The sequence below is a fragment of the Schistocerca serialis genome, chromosome 4 (assembly GCF_023864345.2).
Source record: "Schistocerca serialis cubense isolate TAMUIC-IGC-003099 chromosome 4, iqSchSeri2.2, whole genome shotgun sequence".
Lineage (NCBI taxonomy): Eukaryota > Metazoa > Arthropoda > Insecta > Orthoptera > Acrididae > Schistocerca > Schistocerca serialis.
In genome coordinates this window covers 883,465,809-883,489,837 of record NC_064641.1, presented here as the reverse complement: position 1 = coordinate 883,489,837, position 24,029 = coordinate 883,465,809, and the positions used below count along the sequence as shown (strand labels likewise).

General features: G+C 38.3%; 1 protein-coding gene across 2 annotated transcripts in view; it reads right to left on the bottom strand.

Annotated features, from left to right (window-relative positions):
* The window catches only part of LOC126473536 (RNA-binding region-containing protein 3-like), a 40,117-nt gene that overhangs the window by 1,011 nt on the left and 15,077 nt on the right, over positions 1 to 24,029 (bottom strand). For both annotated transcript variants that reach the window (XM_050100649.1, XM_050100650.1), the window contains exons 4-5: positions 13,435 to 14,225; positions 2,742 to 2,895 (exon numbers count right to left, since the gene is read on the bottom strand). In XM_050100649.1, the coding sequence (XP_049956606.1) occupies positions 2,742 to 2,895; positions 13,435 to 14,225 (945 nt within the window). The remainder of the gene's footprint in view (positions 1 to 2,741; positions 2,896 to 13,434; positions 14,226 to 24,029) is intronic.

The window sequence follows — 24,029 nt, the reverse complement described above, 5'->3', positions numbered from 1 at the left end:
ATAGCCAGATAGCAATTTGCACTCCAACTATCCAGTATATGAACCTCATACCTAAACCAATGCACCACCTTACTTGATAATTTATGACACAGGACAGTATGTGTCATGCCAAAAGCAGTTCCTGTAAAAAGCTGCAGTTAGGGAATGGATGGTAAGAGACCCATAAGGGACAGCACTGTGAGGAAGAGGGCAAGAGGATCAGATGGTGAGAGTGAAATAAAATTAATTTTATTTTGTTTTGAGTCCTCTAGTAATTCCTCAGACACATTAGTGTTTATCAGGAGTTAACATTAATGTTTGTAAAACTACTACACCCAGAAATAATGACTCAAATGAATCTTAACTTGGACAATGTGTACAACAATGAACTGGCAATAAGGGAATAAAACTAAATCAAATGATGGAAAATCCAGGATGGAATGTAACAATATTATGAAAAGGAAAGTTGTCACACACCATATAGCACACACAGTGTGGCTGCAGCTGTCGTCTATTTTTGACAAAGGTCTTGTCGGCCAAAAGCTTATTTGTGATAAGTCTTTTTGTTGTGCCTATATGCGACTCACAGCATCTTCACTATATGGTAAGTGGCAATTTTCCTTTTCATAATATTGTGAGATTAAAACTAGAGATGACTTAGGCCCTTCAACAATTTCCCTTTTGCAACAGGCTACATGTAATGAATCCTCAAATAAAGTGTAGACATGAAAACAGGTGCCAGTCAACACTGTTGACTACAAAGAGCACAATAGCAGCACATGAGCAAGCTTGAAAGAGGCTAAAAGGTAGCTTCCTAAGAGAAACTTTGACATTCAGTGACAATTTGGTTTGTACAGGAGATGCTGACACACAAATGATATGTATGTAGAATAAGTGGATAAAAGAGGAGAAGTACAGTGACAAGACAGTATTGGACTATGCAATCTGATCATAGTACAGAATGCCTGTCAATAGTTTCACATGATGGTAAGAGACTGCACTCTTTCATCCAAAGCGTAGGGTAAAACTAAACATTACAACCTGTGTAGATCTATCTGTGTCGACTGATATCATCTGCAGGGTGCATGTCATTACAAGTGCCTAAGATCATAATCATATTATAAACACTGTAAGAGCTGTACTGACAGCAAAATGTAGTGTTTTTAAATGAATTACACTTCATTAAGCCCTACAACACAGTCTGCATGCATGTTCAGTGCCACAATTTGGCAGTCTGCAGGTTGGACGGTCAGATGAACATACCCTGTGCGTCCTACCACAGCTTCAGGCATCTTCAGACACCATATATTAGCAGAATAACATCTGGCCAAATGTGGTAAGGAATGTGCACGTCTTCTTCGTATACGCAGGTATGACTGCTTCCCTGGTCTTCATGTTTTGTCTGACGGGAATCCATCAAACATGTATGGGATATGGTTGATTGGTAATTGTCATTCTGTGATCAATACTTTGTGGAAATGCACAGAAAATTGGAGCTAATGAATAATTTCATAATCCCAATCATTTAAGTTTTCTCACATTCCTAACATCTCAATCTTCAGTTTTTTTTAAAGTTTACTAAAATTTACATAGCAAGCTAGATTGATTTAGAATACCTGATTAGTTATGGACTGCACACAGGATCTCCAAACAGGAAGCTTTATCACACAAACTGGAAAAGTGCAGCCACCACAACCTTTGCCATTTGTTGCAAAACTTACAACACACTTCTTGCACCTGTTGGTACTATTAAGAAATTTTTATTGCAATAGGGTATAAATTTTATGTGTTAGGTTTCGGTGTGTGTGTGTGTGGGGGGGGGGGGGGGGGGGTCTACAACTGAGGCTTCAGTGTATTCAGTATATGTTGGAAAGGGTACAATTTGGACCACATCTGTTAAGTAGGTAAGCATAGCCACAACTCATCTCACATCCTGTAGCAGCAAATTTTCTGTTACAAGCAGTAGTCAGTGTTGCCACTTTCTTGAAGAGACTTCTTCAGGATATTCTTGAGTTCACATGACAAATGCTTTATATTATATGCTTCTGGAATCAGAAACTCTTAACTGTGTTTGATAAGTAGCCCTAAAAATGGTCCCATATGCCACTATGGAATGAAAGTAAGTGAAGCATGTTAGCTTTTTTATTTTCATATCACCTGTACTTGTAACATCCTCATTGTAAATATAAGATCTGTTTAGTTGCTTCAACAGTTCTGTGGTATGCTCCTCTCAATGAATTTATAATCAAGTTTCAGTCCCAAGAATTTACTATAGTCTATTCCTTCTATGTATTTGTCGTCATATTTTATGTGTATAATGTCTTTTCATTGTGTGACTCAGCACCTCCTCCATATGGTGAGTAGCAATCTATCCTTCTCATAATACTGTAAATATGTTACTAAAATCAGAATCATGTAAATAAAAATGATTTTCATTTAACACCATGTACTAAATAACTGTTAATATGACAGCAACAAATTGTATCCTGCAAATTTGTACAGAATAGATGTAGACACTGGGAATAACTGCTAATTTTCTTGGCCTCAGCAAAATGGAAATCTCTGTGAACACAGTTTAAAAAGTACACTTGAGAAGGATATTATACAAGATACACAAAAGAGAAGAAACAGACTTAATTATTTTTATTATTAAATATTTTGAACTTTGTTTCATCCTCTGAGAAACATTAGTTACTGAAACACTTTTCTTTACTGATGTAGTCAATAATGTTTCTTAATATACCACAACAGAGAATACTTACATGTTTCCCTGCTCTTCAGAATCGGGTTCGTTGTATCTTCTATATATATAATGTAACTCTCTCTCTGTTACTTGCTTGGCTATATTTTTTATGTACAGGCGACAGGAAGGAATTCCAGGTTGGTAATTCTTGAACACTGGCAAATGCTTTTGATCTAGAGAAATGATTAAATACATAACGTTAAACAGTAAAGATCAATAACAAGGTATTGGTAAGAAACAACCAAAGAACTCTTGAAACGTAAATACAAACATAATTAAAATGTATATTAATACTACACAACATTCTAGAACAGATGTGCATGAATTTTATTATTTTTAAGCTGCTTCTTCTAAGTATTTTGGCACACAGAAATATTCCGTAAGGTTAATGGATTTGGAGCTTTGTCACTAGTACAGCAGCAAATCACTTGATCTTCTTTGAAGAACATGTGACAAAACTATGTATGAGGTGCAGATACCACTATACTTGGGAGCAGCATAACTGGCAGCAGTCCCCCCCCCCCCCCCACCCCCTTCCCCTACAATGACTAGCAAAAGGACATTTATCACTGACTTGTCACCCTGTGCTTAATTTCTTAATCTACATCTATACTCTGCAAACCACTGTGAAGTTCATAGCAGAGGGTACTTTACATTGTATCAACATGATCGCAAAAAAATATATACATTGTTTAATTGTCCATAACTTCCAAATTATAGTCTGGAAACATGTAATTTTTGGTAGTTTAATAGTTCACCTATTTGAGAGTCACTATATAATCATTGTTTTGTTTTATAGTCACCAAATAATGTTTTCTATTGTTATATGAGCCGTCACGTAAGTGTTGTGTTGTTTTGTTTTTAGTTAGGTGAGTAAAGATGGCTAGTGCAAAGCTGACATTTGATGAAATGAAGGCAGTTCTGAAGTGGTACAGTAAGCATAACAACGTTAATGAGTTTCAGTGCCAATAGCATAATGTGTTTCAAACAGGCCCACCTACAGGCGTAACAACTGTGTGCATTCAAGACATACCTGAAGTTGAAGGCCGTGTTACAGATGTACGCAATCAATGATCTGGACGACCTTTAACAGCCACAAGCCCGGTGAACTCCTGTGCTTTGTAATGACAATTCGCTTGCTCACCATAGAAGTTTGTGAGATAATATGCCCCAGAAACCAGGGTGAGTCGCTCAAGTGTTCGGCACATTTTTAAGACTGTAAAGTTTAAGCGCTACAGCTCAAAGTTCCTATATGGAATGAATTAGGATGATACAGATCGTACAATGAAGTACTGCAAGTGATTTAATAGCATGATTCACAGTAATGAAGTGTTTGTAGAGATGACCGTGTGGTCTGATAAAGTTCAATTTAAACTCAATAGTAGAGTAAACTGTCACAATAGCATCTACTGAGCCACTACAAATCTGCATATTAATGCAGCCAAGCTGTGAATTTATGGGAAGTGAACAAGTGGTGTGGATTATCTTATTGAGATTTGATTGGGCCCATCTTCTTTAACAGCACAGTTACTGGGGATGTGTACCTAGAGGTGCTTGAGACGCCCATTTTATGTGCCATCCGTGAGTTCTATGACAACGAAAAGTTTTCCTTTTGACAAGATGGGGCCCCAGCCATCTACCACAATTATGTCATGTTGTACCTCAACAAAAATCTACCCACATGATGGACAGGCAAAAGAGATGCTGTTGAGTATGCATTATATTCTCCAGACTTAATGCTTCTGGAGTTTTACCTAAAGACAATACTCAAGTACGTTATTTAGTGACAATCATGTACGTTGGAAGAACTTCAAGAAAGCATTGAACATTCATGTGCAGATGTCCAGCCGAACACGTTGCAGCTGGTAGCTCAAAGGCATCACCTGTGTACGGATGTTAGTAGTGACCTCTTCAAACACCTACAGTGGTTTCAGTAACCTGAACTTTAAACTACACTGAATTGAGACATTTCTGTCATTTAATTTTGAACGTATGAGCAAGGAAACAGAGAGTAAATTTTTTTGGGCCACTCTTTATTAGGGTTTCTCCTCGTTTCATTCACATACGGAGTGTGGGAAATATGACTACTTAAGTGTCTCTGAAGGCACTGTAATTAGTCTAATATTGTATTTATGGTCCCAAGAGGAGCCATACCTATGGGCCTGTAGAGTATTCCTAGATTACTCACTTAATAATGGTACTGAAACATTGTAAGTAGCCTTTGGCAGGGTAGTTTACATCCTCCTTCAAGCACCACTCACTTCAAGTCTTTTTTCATGCTACTGTTGGCACAGCTCTGTCAAGTCTTTTTTCATGCTACTGTTGGCACAGCTCTGTCAATGTGTTTCACTCAATCAGTTACTTACATGTTCCTTGTACTGAAGAGTTATTTGTTTGCTGAGAGACTTTTGATTTTCATTTTCTACTACCGCTATTCTTGTCTGCGGGTTAAGGTGACTCAGTTAAAAGATACACAGAGTCAGCTGAAGTAAGTTATATACAAAGTGTAAAAAAATTTTTTGTGATGAAAATCCCAGAACAGCTGAATTCTTGTTGGCGCCTTGACTGGAACAGCAAAGACGTATGACAACTCCCTCTGAACAGTACAGAGAATAAGTGCAGAAACATAGGGGATGGAAACTTGTGATCAAGAAATGAAGTTTCACTCTCCAAGGAAAGTAATTAGTGGAAGAAGAATGTTACTGATTTATATGATTCCTGGAAGGACTCTGCACTAAACTGGAAATTTACAGTTGTGCCTAGTATCCCTCATGGCAAAGGGTGACAGATGTCTTACAAGGCACAGAAGATGCTCATTTGATTAGTAGAATTACCAAACCTTTGAGATCCAGAAACAGAAAATGTGAAATTGGATGATGCAGTCTGATGGAGAGATACAATATTGTCGAAACAAGAGCAATTTCTCTAGGAAAAATGTACATCATTATTTTTCTTAATAAGGTCTGATTAAAATCGTGTCAGAAAGTTCATGTGAAAGAATATGAAGGCTTGAAAGTGCTAAGTGGCAAAGGAAGGAGACTCGTCATTTGTCAGATTATGGCTATGTGTGCAAAGCTAATATTTATATACAGCAAATCCAGTGGTAATCACTAGAAGATAAATAGTGATGTATTTGGACAACGGTTTTTGGATTTATTACATGGTTTAAAAGCTGCTGTCAAGCATAATGTCAGTTATCACTCGATGACAAAGGAAAATATACCTAATTCAAACATATGAAAGGAAACTGTCAGTGCCTTAAGAGAATTTTTTTTAAATTGCTATATAAAAACAGAGTGTTGGAGGGAGTCAGGTGCCACAAGCACCTTTACAACTACTTTGAACTTGACTGCTTACTTTTCAGAACAGAACAATGGGTTTGTGAGGTTTCTCCTTTACCACTGCCAATACAACCCAATTGAAAATCTATGGGAATAAGCAAAAAGAAAAGTAGTGCCCTAAAATAACATGTTCAAAATTAAAGATGTGAATAATGTACTTGATGAAGCTATTGATAATGTTGCTGTGGTAGACTGGATTCAGTGTATACCCCAGATGAATTTGCAAGAAAATGACTTGTGAAGTAAAATATCCATGAAATTTCCATAGAAAGAATTGTCACTGCTTAAAATGACTCACCAGCTACTGAATTTTTGGATACATGTAATTCTCCAGAACAGGATAATTAAGTAACAATAAACTGCACGAACTGTTAAGTTCTGGTCTTCCTCTTCTGCAAACATGCAAAACTACTGCCTCTCTTGGCTAGTTTTCCAATTTCTTTCTCATCTCCTCTCAAAACTTTATTAATACACAGTAGAACAGACACCAGACATACACTGCCTGTGCTGGCATGTTTGCCAATTTTATTTGTGGGGACTTAGGACCCTTGTTTTCTGCTTTTTACTGAGAAAAAAACTTATGTGCAGATCTAATAAATGATTAAACATTGTTCCGTTAATTAACAGATGAACAGTAACAGTATATCTTCCAATTCACATTAAAATGGAAAGATTCAAGACTGGAGATATGGCTACTATTTAGCAACAATACTTTCAAACTGTTTTCTTTTTACATATGGTTCTGTAGCCATAATAATTTATTTAAAGGCAGGTTCTGGCTGTAAATGTTTAATACAATGTGTTATCAGATGATTCGGTAATCATCTTATGTGCCAAACAGCTTTGTTGAAAGTATTGTTCAATAGCAAATTTTGCCAGGTTCGGGTTGCCACACATGCCTGAGGGCTTCTGATGACTGAGGTCTAAAACGAGAAAACAAATTGGTGTAAATATACACAAAAGGTGGAGGGGGAATTGTAGTAGCCACCAGAAAGATCACGGGAGGCGCACATTGGCACGGCGCGTCACGGAAGGTAGTTGCCGGAAGTAGAGTCCCGTCCACCAGAAGGCACTCGAGAATTCGGACGCGACCTCTGCCGGCATGACAATGACGACAACAACAACAACAACTCCGGCAGCACGGGCCGTGCCCAGGCAGTTAACATCGGGCAGGCCTAGGACACAGTCCCGGTCTACACTAAGTGAAGTGTGACGTAAACGTGAACAGTGATACTACAGGAATATTCCGCAGTCATACATGCTTATTTATCTGCTTTGTAGAAAATTAGCATTGTCCAATGACAACTTTTGAGAGTTTCCATACAATAATTATGTGTGAAATTTCAGATCTTTACATAAGCAAAATGAGTTTAATATGTTATTAATTGTACCTGCTGCAAGGGTAAGCAACGGGAAAACTTAATTAAGTGAAAGCTTGCCCTTGTACTATTAAGTAATGGAAAAATTACACTAATGAGCAATTAAATTAAATGCACCTATCTCGTAGCACATGGTAATTCCCTTTTGCTCCTATGACAATGACAATACACAGCTGCATAGACTCTTTGAGACACTGAAAGGGCTGGTTCAACTGCTAATAAAAATGCATGGTAACTGGTCTGAGCTGGTCCCAGTGCTAGCATCCTGGTTTATAGGTCTGAAATCAGGATACCTGGCGTGTCATGCTAGCATCTTCATAATCGTAGAGCATTCCTCGAAACATACTGACAGTTTACAAAAAGAAGGGCAGTGCATGCTTCTGCGGGGTTTTGCTGGTGAACAGACAACTGCTCATGATTGGACAACATATTCCCTACTGTTCACTGGCAAGAGACGATGTAGACATATAAGGGACTTCACCTTAAGTACCTCAACCAACAATCTGATCAGTGCCCTCTTGGCAAGCAGGAAATACTGGCTCATGTGGTTTTTAGGTATAAGCAAGAGTTGTGACTCAGCAGTGTACAAGAGCTTTTTTCACACTTTAAACTTCTAATGATGGCTTTCCTACCCTCATGCTAATCTCTATATCCTACAATAATCTCTATATGCTACAATATATGGTGAGCAGAGGTACACGAGGAGACAGTATCCATAAGCAAGGTGATAGTTCTGGATGGTATGGCTGCTCCTATAATCTGGTTGCTCATCCTGCAGCTGACTGTCATGTCAATGACTAGTACAATGTCTGGTAACATATCAGTCACCGACAGCATGCACTATCCTATTTGTAACAGGCGCACTCACTCTCCAACATAGCACCTGTTTTAATTCAATTGTTGACAAGTGTAACATGTTGTATGAAATGAGGCTGGAAAAAGGAGAATTTTGATAGAATAGCAAACTGTGAAATTATGTGCCTCTGTCCGCCCCCGGATAACAGGAAATGAGACTGCATGGTGGAGAATCAGTTTAAAGGTTGATATTTATTGTGCAATTATTAATCTGAGAAAAAAGTTTCATGGAGGATGTATTTGAGCTTTACTTGGTAATGAAAAATAGCTAATGAAGGACAAAACCGAGAGCATGTGAAAAGCAGAGTGACAATAATAAACAAAGCATTTCCGGAAAAAAAGAAATATATTAAAATTAAAAAAAACTTTAAATGTTAGGTAGTCTTTTCTGAGCATATTTGCCTAGAGTGTAGCCTTGTATGGAAATGAAATGTGGACAATAAGCACCTCTGACAAGAAGGCAATAGAAGTTTTTGAAATGTGGTGTTACAGGAGAATACTGAACAAAAGATGAGTAGATCAGGCAACTCTTGAATACTGGCTTTTGTCATGGGATCTTTGGCTGCTGTTTGTTTAAATAAATGATGCCCAAAGCTCCTGAGGCAAAAACCAGTACACAATATCAGTGAGTGTCCATGAAAAACTCAACAATCTTGAACTAATAAAGAGGTAGTACTGAATCAAAGTGGAGAAAAAAAATATGGCACAACTTCACAAAAAGGAGGATATGACCAATAAGATATGTACCTAGGCACCAAGGAATTGTCAAACTGGTAACACAGGGAACTGTACAGGTAAAAATTGTACAAATGGACCAAGGCTCAAATAAAGCAAGCAGGTTCAGATGGACATAAGCTGCAGTAGTTAAGCAGGAATGAAGAGACTTTTACACGGTAGGCTAGTGTGGAGAGCTGCATCCAACCAGTCTGTAGACTGAAGGCCCAACAACATTACAATTCAGTGGAATATTTAACTTTGCACAGGAAAAACCACTGGAGGAGAAAGACTGTAGGATCAAAGTTTAATTACATAAATGAGAATCCTGAAGATGTGTGCAAGAATTAAACAGAGATGAAAATGTTAACACAAGACGGATGATGGCACCACCTGCTGGAAATACTGATTCAAGAGAAGTTATAAAGTTAGATGAATGTAGTTGCTTTTTGACAACTTTTGCCCAAATTCTCCTAATGTGACCCACAATCTCTAATGGGACATAATAAATTCCATTTTTTCTTGTACAGAGTGGCGCACATAAAACAGGCCCCTCCACTGAAAGGAATATGAATGAGGAAAATCAATGTACATCATCACTTTCTTACATTTTTATTGTACAGTTTCATTATTAACTATGTAATTAACAGTTTAAGTAACAGATATACTTTTATTAGTTTAATAAGCATATTTTAGAAAGGAATTTAAAGTCTGTGTTCAAAATGTTCTCTGCCAACATTCAAGCAAAGTTGTGCACATGGAAGCATGGTAAGGGAAACACTTTTCAGTACTCTCTGAGGAATGTTTGAAACTTCTTCACATATGCTGTTTTTTTTTAACGTGTCAAGTGTTCTGGGATTGTTGCGGTAGATTCTAGCCTTTAGAAATCCCCAGAGGCAAAAGTCACATGGTGAAAAGTTGGGAGAGCGGGGTGGCCACAAGCCCTTACTAATGGTCTTCTCTTCTGTAAAATCAGTATGTATATGAGCCACGGACAAATCTGATGTATGAGAAGTTGCTCCATCTTACTGGAAATATGCACAACATTTTTTGTTTGGAGTTAACAGGGCCGAAAGTTCATTGTAGAGTTGCAAGTAAACATGTGTGTTGACAGTTTCATTGAAGAACAATGGCCCGATAATTCTGTCACCAATTTTTAAATCGTATAACAGCTTTTGCAGTATATCATGGGGATTCTCTGTAGCCCAGCGTCTTGAATTTTGTAAATTAATGTAACCCAACAGATGAAACCAAGCTTCATCCGTCGAACAAAAGGAGGAATGGATCACGATGTCCCCCCCCCCCCCCCCCCCCCCGCCCCAAAAACATTTTCCAGCAACCAATTACAGTAATGTGAACGCTTACCCTTGTCCGCTTCTTCTATCTGCTGAACAACACTCACACAGTAAGGTTTCATTTGTAAGCCATGAAGGATGTGTTGACATGACCTGCAAGATATTCCACATTGCTTTGATAATCGTTGTGTCGACTTGTAGGGACTTCTTTCAATGTGTGCCGTCATGTTTGCCACAACTGCAGGTGTACGTACAGTCGGTGCCTTATTTCTCTTTGAATTAACAACACTGCCTGTCGAACGCCACTTTCTCACTAGATCCTGAATCATTGAGTTTGCAGGAATATTACTTTCAGGAAACTTTTCATGAAAGGTGTCACAAACAACTTTAATGGATTCAGACCACATATTCTTCAACAACGAACACATGTTCTTCAATGGAGTAAGGCATGACAATGCAGTACACGGTTTATAACGACAACTTTCCGTATGAACTACTCACACACTACTGCTGTTGGAAGGTGGCAAAGAAACTGACAAGCTAGTAATGCTACTCACATGCGTTCACTTTCTGGTTCGGCCCAGTTTTACGTGCGCCATTCTGTATATACCTTATGCTTCTGTATCTCTCTCTTGTATCTGATACTGACTGTGTATAATGTTGTATCTTTAGAGGATTGTATATTTTTGTGAACCAAACATTTTCATATTAGCTTCTACATGGAAATCCTTTGTTCCTTCTCTCAGGGCATGGAGGGAGACCCATACTAATATTTTCATAATCTACTTTCATTTGTCCTCACAAGGTTCTAAGATGTTCGTGAGGTAAGAGACTTAAGGAGGGTTCCACAAAGATATGAAGATGCATAAGTTGAAAAGAGGTGAGAACTATGAAAACACTTGCAATAAAAAGTAGTTTTTGCATCCTTATAAAGATATGCTGCTGATATCTTGACAAATCAAACCTAACTGAACAGCTGCATACAGACTTATCGGTAAACAAAAAACCAGTTCCTACTATTAGTGGCTTTTACTCAAGTTTTAAGCATGTGAGTTAATGTTATGGGCTACTGATCTTTGATTTTGTTATTTTATTCTAAATTTGACTATTTCTTGTTTGAAAGAATGCACAGAACATCTTACATTGCCTGGCTAAGAGGTAATCGTAAGAGAATGGCAGCAGGGTATGCCACAAACATCTCACTATACACACAATCGTATTTATCTTTGCAAGTAAACACAATTTGAACTGTGCTGTAGTCTGGTATTTATTAGTGATTTTTTCATTATGCTTTACATACAAATTTGTTTTATTACAGCAAACTAAATGGCACTGTGTTACACAGACAAGCGTGTAAATCATAACTGCTACCGTCTCTCACATCACTATCAGTAATTCAAACAAATGTTTAGTTTGTTACAAAAATGGTTCAAATGGCTCTGAGCACTATGGGACGTAACATCTATGGTCACCAGTCCCCTAGTTTGTTACAAGGAAAATGCTATTTGAGGATAATTTTGTGACAAACAATGTTATATAAAATTTGGTTTAAACAAATGCAAGAAGAAACTATCATTAACAGGGTGTGAGCAGGATCATTATTTAATGAAGTGAAAACCAAACAAAATAAGAGACACATGGGTCTTATAAACAATTGTGTTGGATCATTTCCAGTGACATATTCTATAAAATGTACAATATCTGCTTCACTGATAAGTTGCAGATAGTTTATAGCCAGAACACTATTTCACAATTTGGGATTTAGGATTAAAATTGTATGAATCCATGTAGTGGGATTTTGTCAGCAAATACTTCATCACAGTTAAACTTTTGTTTCAGAACAGACATCTTCCTATGGGATACCTAATGAGAAGCAGTTGGTTCAATGTGAGGAGAAACAACCATACACACTACAATTTCCTGATAGATCACCTTTTCAAATTTGAATATTTTGTGTTAGTGCTAACTGTGACTATTATGAATGTCGACTGAAACACATTTTCTAACCCTTATAAAGTGATCAGTTACAAAACAGACTTATGCTATAATACTGTGTTATTCTTGCATTCCAACGCTTAAAAACCTTCAGAAGAGGAAAAAAATTATCATATAACAAACAAATTTTATACAATTTGTCGAATGTTTATGATACGTCAGTCCTGTAGGCAACAGACATGATGGAGGAAGGAAGATGACACTGTCATTAGAGGCAAGGCTACTAGTTATGACATTTCAAGGATGGGAAAGGAAACTGGATGTATTTTTTTCAGAAGAACCATCCAGGCATTTGCCTTAACTGATTTAGGGAACCACAGAAAAACTCAAGGGTCAAATAGGGATTTGAACCCCACTCTTCCCAAGTATAAGTCCAGACTCTTACTGCTGCTCTATCCCACTTGGCAACAAATGGGACATCATAATAATGTCAAATGATTTTCATGAAACAAATTCATTCAGAGGCCACACAATTTCTTGAGTAAAAAATGTATACTGGTGAATTTAGATGGCTGGCACAAAATTAATCACCATAAAATATTTCAGGACACTAACGAGGAAGAAGAAATGTGCCCACATTTCACATGCACTACATCAAATATTGAGTCACTTACAAAACTCTTGTTAACCACTTAGCTTGATCTGTAACTAACGCAGAAAGAAGCTTGCGGAAATCAACACATGGCATCAATCATAGCAAGAAAATATTACATAGGATCCAATGGATCTATTATATTGCACATGAATAGTAATGGTGGCTGACTGACTGAAGGTGTATCATTAAAAAATCCTGAGTTTACTTCGGTACTGTGCTGTATTCCAGGATAGGCAAAAGATACTAAACTGAAAAAATTAAAAATATGACTTCTGTGATTGAGTCAGCTACAAGATTATACAATTATGATCAAATATGAATTTAAGTGTCCTAGGTAAGTGAAGACAATACTTTCTTACTACCTGGAAAGAAATGAATCATGTGGATAGACTCTGAGTGAAATACAGGGAACTTTATAATTACATAGGTAATGCTGTAAAAGCTACAATCCTTTCACCTCCACATAACTTGCTGCTGTTTTGCTTATGGTGCAAATTTCAGTTATCACTGAAACAAAGCAATACAAATATACAATTACCTCTGGATGAAATACGGTTGGCTGCCAATTCTTCAGCTGTAATAATACTGCTGTCATCCTCATTCTTTTCACTTTCCTCTTTGGTTTCATCTGAAACTGGTTTGTTCTCAGGGAACATAAGACCAAAACTTCCATGAGCTTCTGCTTCTATATTTTGGGCTGCAGCCTGCACATCATCTGTTTTTTCTGCAGATGCAGGAATGAGTTTTGCTGGCAACTCAATTTTTTTTACAGTCATTTCACATGGAGGTTTTTCAAAAACTTCCTCTGGTTTATGAGTTGGTTTTAATGTACTTGGAGCAGCAGGTAAGGGCTTCACAAATTTAGGTCTTTTAACTATCTTCTTGTTTTGTGAAGACTTTCGTTTCATTGGTACAATCTCTCTCGGCATTTGGTTTTCCAGATCACTTTCTATCTCAGACTCGTCCTCTGATGACTGTATATCTTCTTCTTCCACAATATCCGTCGTATGGCGAGTGCCCTCGTTAGTTTCAGGAAATACGTCCTTTAAGTTACAAGATACGCCTGCTTCAGGAAATATATTTTCAAAAGGCGATGGTAGATTCATTTTGTTCATTAAGTGCAGCACCTGAGTGTAGAATTTTGGCACAGATGCAAGAGCCCGCGAAATGTTTGTGAGTATTGCAACAGTAGGAGGTGGGTACTGATACCTTAAATGTGCCGGTGGTGGCTGCAGGAAGTTGACTGATGAGTTCCATGAATTTAATTTGTGAAGAAATGCTTCATAGTATTTCTGAGAATTTTCTTTTTCCTCTTTTGTTGCTTGAATGCTGAAATTAGAATGAAATTTCTAAGTCAAGCGCTTTTTCTTTAAGAAAGAACAACAAAGAAGAAGTTAATTAGGGGAACCACACATCGTATTCATGACCAATATTATGATGTAAAACATATATACCTCTTACAGAAACACATTTAAATATGCAGGTGCCATGACGAGTTACCCCAGAATATTATTTCGTAGGAAATGAATGAATGAAAATATTAAGTCTCTTATTCCTCTGTTCCTAAATTATGGATAAAAGGTGAACTAAAACACTTTCATAGGTCTCCTATTTAAGTTTTCATCACTATGGATGAATAACTTAGAAAGTTTTTCTCACATTCCTGCTTTCTGTCAGCAGAGCACATTAACCAGAAGGGGCTATTATTGATAGTAACAAACTGGATACACTGTTTCATCAATGGATAAATAGTCCATATGTGCAAGTAGCATCTGTCATAATCACGTCATTTACTACACAGGCAGAAAAAGCTTAAGGATGAAAGTAACTTTTTCATGAAGTGTCACTGCCAAGTAACATAGCTTGATGGCAGTTAGGCCATACATATAAAGAACTGCTGTGGTACAGTACAGAAGGTAACTAAAAGAAATGCACAATGAGACAAATGGATGTGACACTTTTATTCAAGACCAATAATTACAATGAAGTCACACGAATCGTGATGGTCCCGTGTACATTACAAATGCAGCAATACATCCTTTGCAATGTGCTGCCATGCTGGTCACAAGGAGGGTAAGGGGTTCTTGTGGTAGAGCATTCCATCCCTCCACCAATGCAGTTGAAAACTGCTTGATGGTTATAGGTGCATATGGGCGTGTTGCAACACACCTCCTCAACACACCCCACGCATACTTGATGGGATTTAAGTCAGCGAAATGGGCAGGCCAGTCCATTTGCCACATATTCTCTCTTTACAAGAGATCCACCACTGTGCTGTTCAATGCAGGCATGCACTGTCATCCGTAAAAATATAGTCAGGGCTGAAAGCATCCCTAGAAAGATACACACGGGGACGGAGTAGTGTCACAATAACATTGCAAAAGATTTGGAGGTCAGCACACATCTGCAACATTATTCCTCCCCATAACAGCTGAACCACCAAAACAATCATGTTCGACAATGCTGGATGTACCCTTACGTGACGAGGTATGGGAACAAATAATGTACCCAAGAATACAGTCAGACTTGACCAATTCAGTGGTCCAGGTGTATCGTTGTGGGAGTTGTAATGTTGCACGAGCATACTGACCTCCAAATCTTTGAACATTGTGTTATTGTGACACTGTACTCCTGCCCCATGTGTGTCTTTTCAGGGGTGCATTTGGCCTGACTTCATTTTTATGGATGACGATGCATGCCCACATTGTACAGTGCAGATGGAAGAGCTCTTTGAACAAGAAGATATTCAGTGAACAGATGGCCTGCCTGTTCCCCTGGCGTAAATCACATCGAGCACACGTGGGATGCATTTGAGAGACCTATTGCAGCATGTCCATGTGCATCAATCACTGTCTGGCAGCTATCAACCGTGCTGGAGGAGGAATGGAATGCCCCACCACAAGAACACCTTACGATCTTTGTAGGCAGCATGGAAGCACAATGCAGAGCATGTACTGCCGTCCGTGATGATCGTACGAGTCATTTATAATATCTGGGAGACCATCACAAATCACGGTGACTTCAGTGTAATTATAGTCTTTCAATTAAAGTGTCACTTCTGTTCATCACATTGTGTATTTCTTTCAGTTACCTTCTGTAATATACTGCAACAATTCTTTCTATAGACAGTCAAATTTTCATTGAGCTATGTTATTTGGCAGTGACACATCCAAAAGTTGCTTTCGTCCTTATTTTTGCACACCCGTGTATTTTCTCTGTTGACGCTTTTTTAGTATACTTGATAGCGATATTTCACTTTAGGCTTTCATAGTGTATACTGCTGATGACATCTTTTTGTGTTTCCACGTGGGTGGTTGCACTGAAATTCTGCAATGTTTAGATAAGTGCCATCTTCACCAGAAGATGATTAGAGTTTCACTCATTCAAATGTTGTGGAATTTCAGTGCAGCCAGATAGATGGAAGCCTAAGAATATTTCGACAATTGTACCATCTAAAAAAAATACTAATTCTGATCCTGTTATCAAACCCTGCTGAAAACTCAATTTCTTCCCATGCTAATGATGAGGTGTTCTGCTGTGTATCACTTGAACAGTCTAATGTGAATGCATCCTGCTTCTTAAACACGAATTATGTACGGCATGAGGTGAATTGCATTTACTATAAAATGTTACATCCCTAATAGAAAGTTATGACTGACACAACTAAATGCCTTTGTAAAGTTGGATAATATCCCAATTTGTTACGTGTTCAGTGTCTGGACTCATCTTATTATGGAGAAGTCTAATAATGGACTAGTGAATCTGTCTGGAATAATACATTGAATTAACGATATACATACAGCTACGAACATTACATTAAGAGATTATAATTGTTTAGTGCCTTACACAAATACACTCTGAGGGAGGAAAAAAGGGATGTATCATTCAGGAAGTATCCGAATGGTGCAGAAATCGGTAGATATGACGTATTTGTACAAACGAACAAACGAATGTATACAATTTCAGAAAAACTGGGTGGTTTATTCAAGAGAAAGAGCTTCACAAATTGAGCAAGTCAATAACAGGTTTGTCCACCTCCGGCCCTTATGCAACTAGGTATTTATAACTTTTTGGATGTCCTCCTGAGGGATATCATGCCAAATTCTGCCCAGTTGGCATGTTAGATTGTCAAAATCCTGAGCAGGTTGGAGGGCCCTGCCCATAACACTCCAAACATTCTCAATTGGGGAGAGATCTGGTGACCTTTCTGGCCAACGAGGTTTGGCAAGCACAAAGACGAGCAGTAGAAACTCTTGCTGTGTGCAGGTGGGCATTATTTTGTTGAAATGTAAGCCAGAATGGCATGCCATCAGGGGCAAAAAAATGGAGTGTAGAATATCATTGACAAACCATTGGGCTATAAGGGTGTCTCAGATGACAGCCAAAGGGGTCCTGCTGTGAAAATAAATGGCATCCCATACCTCCACTCCCGGTAGTCGAGCCATACAGTTGGCAACAGTTACATTCACACATTACTGCTGTCTGGGAAATATCCAGACACATCTTCACAGGTCATCGGAGCTCAAATCAAAGTGGGATTTATCACTGAAGACAATTCTACTCCTGTCACTGAGATTCCAAGTCAAAAATGTGTCTCGAGGCACTCTGGACTGCGGTGAGATACCACCTGAATGTTACCTGCAATAGAGCCCAACTACCAGGAGTGTTGCCCTGGGATGCAGCCTCTCTTCACAGCAGGGCCCCTCTGGTTGTCATCCACGGTGCTTTGCAGCACTGCAATATGCTGATGATATTCTACACTCTGTTTTGTTGTGCTTCACGGCAAGCCGTCCTTGGCTTACATCGCGGCAAGATAACACCCACCTGCATAAAGTGAGAGTTTCTACTGCTAGTCTCTGTGATTGCCTAACTCTGCTTTGGCCAGCAAGGTCATCAGATCTCTCCCCAACTGAGAATGTTTGGAGCATTATGGGCAGGGCCCACCAACAATCTCACATTTTTGATAGTCTAATGAGCCACCTGGACAGAATTTGGCATAAAATCCTTAAGAAGGACATTCGACAACTGTTATCGACCAATGCTGAGCCAAATAGCTGCTTGCACAAGGGCCAAAGGGGAACCGACATACTGATTTACTCAATCTGTGAAGCTCTTTCTGTTGAATGAATTGCCCAATTTTTCTGAAATAGAGAACAGGCACTTGTATGGTGGCATAAACTACACTCACTTTGCTTGTACATTGTACAGGGTGTATCATAATTAATGGCATAAATGCGTACAGTTGAAAGTACAAGATACTAGAAGCAAAAAAGTCTCAGTAAACATACCTTAAGAGCTATGAGCAATTTTTCATCTTTGATACTGTGAAACAAATCTCTTCCTCTGCAAGTACTTTGCGTTCCATATTTTGGGTAGTGGTAGTATGGACCAAAATAAGAAATAAATGTCTGGCAAACGTGCTCTAAAAGGCATACCTTAAAAGTTATGAGCATTTGATCATTAGAAGACTTGTGTTTCAGAGTAGCAAAGATGAACAAGTGTTCATAGCTCTTAGGGAATGCATTTTAGAGCACATGTTTACTGGACTTTTTTTCTTGTTTTGGTCCACACTACCAGTTCCTCAAATATGGAAAGCAAAGAATTTGCAGTAGAAGAGATCTGTTCCACAGTATCGAAGATGAAAATTGCTCGTAGCTCTTAAAGTGTGCATTTTCGACCCTATGTTTACTGAGACTTTTTTGCTTCTAGTATCGTGTACTTTCAACTGTACACATTTATGCCATTAATTATGATACATCCTGTATATAGCACAGAGTTGGAATTGCTTACACTGAACAAGATTCATTATTTTGTATTCTGCCCTTTGCTTACAACACATCTGTGTAATTGCAGAAGTATTGTAAATTTCATTTTGCACCAAAATTCATTAATACGAATTGTTGGAGTGTTTGTCTAGCGAACTGAGAAGCAGGCTTCCTTGACACCACATTTTTTTGCGATGAGAAGGTGACTGAACACTAATGCAACAACCCAGAGGCTGGCTGCCACAAAGTTTTTTTGTCATGGGCTTTTCTGTTTTGCTGGCACTTTAATTCTACTTCCTTTGCAGGGGTGTGTTTACATGTTTTAATAGTATCTCTTATAGCCTTTTTGCTAATCAGTGTTTCCAGGTGGGTGTTGCACAAATTTTCTTTGCCTGTCTGCTTACTTTTATAGCTTGCATTGTCTGTTTATTACATTTGCCTATTTCACAATGAGCAGCTCACCTCTCCCACCCCCTGTTCAGGCACCACAGCTGCAAGCAATAGATGCAGTGCAGAAAACACAGATGTTTCAGTTTCAGACGCAACAGATCTCAACTCTATTAAATGCAGTACAGCAGTTACTAGCCACTCAAGTGAGCAACACAGCGCAAAATGCAACAATGATAGCCCAGAGCGCCATACTGCCTTTTCGGCAGTTTAACGAAAAAGAGGAGGAATGGCTTGAGTGGTTGCAACAGTATGAAGCCCACATTTCTCAGAACGTATCAAGTACTGTGAAACTACATTACTTTTTGTCAATAGTAGGAAGTGCAGTTTTTTGCCTCATTCAGAAACTGTTCCCTGATGCTACTCTGAGTGAACTTTCCTGTGATCAGGTTGTAGATTTACCAACTAACAATTATGACCAACAAGGGAATGTGGTGGCAGCTAGGTACCAATTCTTTACTTGCAAGAAAAGGTCAGAACAAACTTATTGCGAGTGGGTAATAGATTTGCAGGATATAACGAGGAATTGCAAATTCAAACGTGCTTGTAGTGCTTTACATTCAGATGTTATGTTGCATGATGCAATCGTGTATAATGTAACTGATGTCAGACTTAAAGAACAGATTTTGAAACAGTTTGATCCATTATTTCAAACTGTTGTGCAAACTCTAGATAAGTATGATTCAGGTGTTGTAGCAGCTGATAAAATTGAGCAACCAACAATTTGCAGGGTTGAGTCGCCCCTTGCACACGACCGGCCAAGTAGACAGAAACAGCTCTCGAGCGTCACGCTGCATAAACAGTTCTCTAAACAGGTGAACAGAATTAAGTCATGCCCTCAGTGCTATTCATGGCACAACCGCCAAGATTGTCTGACCAGACAAGCACAGTGTTATGCTTGTGGCAAGGAAGGTCACGTACAATCCATATGTTTGCAAAGGAACAAACATAAGAATTCCGCACATTCACAAAAATTTAGTCACATAGACCATTTAATCAATGTAGTGTATTCAAAGCCTGTTGCAGGCATTAGCAAAACTAGCAAGCAAACAGTTTCTTCAGTGCTACGCAGTCCACTGTAGAAAGTAAGAGGAAAGTTCTGTTGCTAGGTAGCAGCCATGGAAGAGGTGTGGGCCAGATTTTGCAGGAAAAATTAGGTGACAGGTACCACGTCACAAACTTTTTCAAGCCAAGTGCATGTCTTAGCCAGGTGGTAGAGGATATAGGTTCCTTGTGCAAGGGTTTCTCAAAGCAGGATCATGTGATGATAATGGGTGCAGTGGGAAACAGTATTGATAGGGATCAGGGCTACAGTATTGAGTGTGACCCGGTGAAAATAGCCTCTGCAACAACCCATATCAATGTTGGGCTGCTGCCTGCTTTCATGCGGCATGATCAGCCCCAGTTGAACTGCTCTGTCAGGAGGGTAAATATGGAGTTGGACCAGTTGCGTAGGGTGGCCACTCTGTCAGACATTGGATTTGTTCCTGTCGAGGCTATTGATAGGGGGGATTCTCACAACAGTAAAGTAAATAATAATGTTACCATATTTAACAAAAATATTGGTGGATTAAAGAAAAAAGTAGATTCTCACAAAAGTAAAGTAAAAAATAATGTTACCATTTTTCAACAAAATATTCCGGGATTGAAGAATAAAGTAGATGAGCTCCTGGTTTGTTTAGATGACATTTAACCTGATAATATAATAGATACACTATGCCTGTCTGGGCATCACACTGTGTCTGATATGGAAAAGGTAAATATCAGTGGTTATAAACTAGCTGCACATATGAGTAGATAGAATAAGGTGAGAGGAGGAGTTGCCATATATGTCAAAAGTTATCACTGTGTAAAAACCTTAGATACAAAAAAGTTTTGTCTAGAGCAACATATAGAAGCATGTGACTTAAACTGAAGGAGGGCTCTTTTGTAAGTGTAACAATATATAGGTCCCCTTCAGGGAACTTTCATTTATTCCTGGGAAGCTTGGATGCCTTGTTGTACTATGTGTCAGATAGGGGAAAGCAAATTATTATTTGTGGGGACTTCATTGTTGATTCACTGAAAGAGTGTAATAGGAAGAATGACCTGGAAGTCTTGTTCGGTTCTTTCAACAAAATAAGTTTAAAAACATCAATTCTTGTCCTGTTGAGAATGGCCTTTCTGCTCATGGTGCTCAGCTAGTTACAGTATATGACATAGCTCCTTTCAGTAATTCAAAACTACCCTCCAAAGTTGTTCAATTAATGAAAAAAAAAATGGCTCTGAGCACTATGGGACTTAACTTCTGAGGTCATCAGTCCCCTAGAACTTAGAACTACTTATACCTAACTAACCTAAGGAAACACACACATCCATGCCCGAGGCAGGATTCGAACCTGCGACCGCAGCAGTCGCGCGGTTCCAGACTGTAGCGCCTAGAACCGCTCGGCCAAACCGGGCAGCTTCAATTAATGGCTCAACAATTAGAAATTTCAGGGAAAATCTTCAGCAATTAGACTGGGATGAGGTGTACAAGGAACCTGATGCTAATTTAAAATATAACTTATTTCATGATACACTTGTAAAAGAATTTGAAAACTGTTTCCCCAAGAAAGTAGTTAAATCTAATTATAAGAAACTATGCAAAAAACCTTGGCTTACTAAAGGAAAAAAAGTATCTTGTAACCACAGAAGGGAACTGTATCTAACAACAAGAAAGACTAATGACCCAGAAACAGCCAAATATTATAAAAACTACTGTGCTACATTAAGAAAGGTTATTAAAAAGTCCAGAAGCATGTGCATCATGTCTGAGATTAACACCTCTGATAACAAAATCAAAACAATTTGGAATATTATTACAAGGGAGACAGGGCAACCAAGAGTACGGGATGACGGCATTACCATCAAAGCGAATGGAAACTTGACAAACAACAAGCTGGAAGTCGAAAACATTTTGAATAATCATTTTTTAAATGTAGAGAAAATAGGATCTAAATGTTCAATAGATGAAGCAAGGCAGTTACTGGAACAGGCCTTACCCGCACAATTTCATACAACTGAAATTCCACCCACCCCTCCTTCTGAAATTAGAAAATAATAATCTCTCTCAAGAATAAAAGCTCACATGGAATTGATGGCATTTCCGGCAGGATAATAAAAGCTTGTTCCCAAGAAATAAGTGGGATTCTTAGCCACATATGAAATAGCTCTCTGAAGCAGGGTATTTTCCCAGACAGACTGAAGTATGCCATTGTTAAACCACTGCATAAAAAAACGGGACACGTCTGATGTCAACAACTACCGCCCAATCTCTCTTCTGACTGCCTTATCCAAAATTCTTCAAAAAGTAATGTATTACAGAGTAGCTTCACACCTTTGCAAAAATAAAGTTGTAACAAAATGTCAGTTTGGTTTCCAGAAAGGTTTTTCAATGGAAAATGCTATATATATTTTCACTAATGAAATATGAAATGCTCTGAGTAACCGGAAGACACCCGTTGGGATTTTTTGTGATCTCTCAAAGGCTTTTGATTGTGTAAATCATGGAATACTTCTAGATCAGCTCAAGTACTGTGGTATGAATGGGACACCGCTCAAATGGTTTAAATCATACCTAACTGGAAGAGTGCAGAAAGTTGAAATAAGCAGTTCACATAATATGCAAAAAACTGGTAATTTCTCAAACTGGGGAACAATCAAGAATGGGGTGTCACAGGGTTCGGTCTTGGATCCTCTGCTGTTCTTAATATATATTAATGACTTGCCATTCTATATTCACGAAGATGCAAAGCTGGTACTTTTTGTCGATGACACAAGTATAGCTATCACACCCAACAGACAAGAATTAACTGGTGAAATTGTAAATGATGTTTTTCAGAAAATCATTAGGTGTTTCTCTGCAAATGCGCTCTCATTAAACTTTGACAAAACACAGTATATACAGTTACACACAGTAAATGGAATGACACCATTAATAAATATAGACTTCAATCAGGAATCGATAGCTAAGGTGGAATATTCAAAATTCCTAGGTGTATGGATTGATGAGGGGTTGAACTGGAAAAAACACACTGAAGATCTGCTGAAACGTTTGAGTTCAGCTACTTATGCTATTAGGGTCATTGCAAATTTTGGCGATATACATCTCAGGAAATTAGTTTACCACACCTATTTTCATTCTCTGCTTTCGTATGGCATCATATTCTGGGGTAACTCACCATTGAGTAAAAGAGTGTTTATTGCACAAAAGAGTGTAATCAGAATAATTGCTGGAGCTCATCCAAGATCATCCTGCAGACACTTATTTAAAGAGCTAGAGATCTTCACTGTAGCCTCACAATATATATATTCACTTATGAAATTTGTTATTAACCATCCAAACGAATTCAAAAGTAATAGCAGTGTACATGGCTACAACACTAGGAGAGAGGGTGATCTTCACTACTCAGGGTTAAATCTAACTTTGGCTCAAAAGGGGTAAATTATGCTGCCACAAAAGTCTTTGGTCACTTACCTAATAGCATTAAATGTCTGACACTGGGCCATATAGCATTTAAAAGGAAATTAAAAGAATTTCTTAATGGCAACTCCTCCTGCTCATTAGATGAATTTTTGGATATAGTAAGTGGGTAATTTCCCCCCCCCCCCCCCTCCCAAATAAATAAATAAATAAAAATATTATGTGTCTTGTAATATTTTGTGTAATGTAATATATTGTATAGACACCTTTTATTAACCTGACATGTTCCACATCATTACAAAGTGTCATATTCATGATCTATGGAACAAGTACTAATCTAATCTAATCTAATCCAACAAACTTTTTGTTCATTTACATATTAGTGGAAACATGTGAAATTTCAGATGGACACAGGAGCCTATGTTATATTGCTGAGTTGTAACACATATGAACTATTAGGCTCCCCATGCCTCTCTA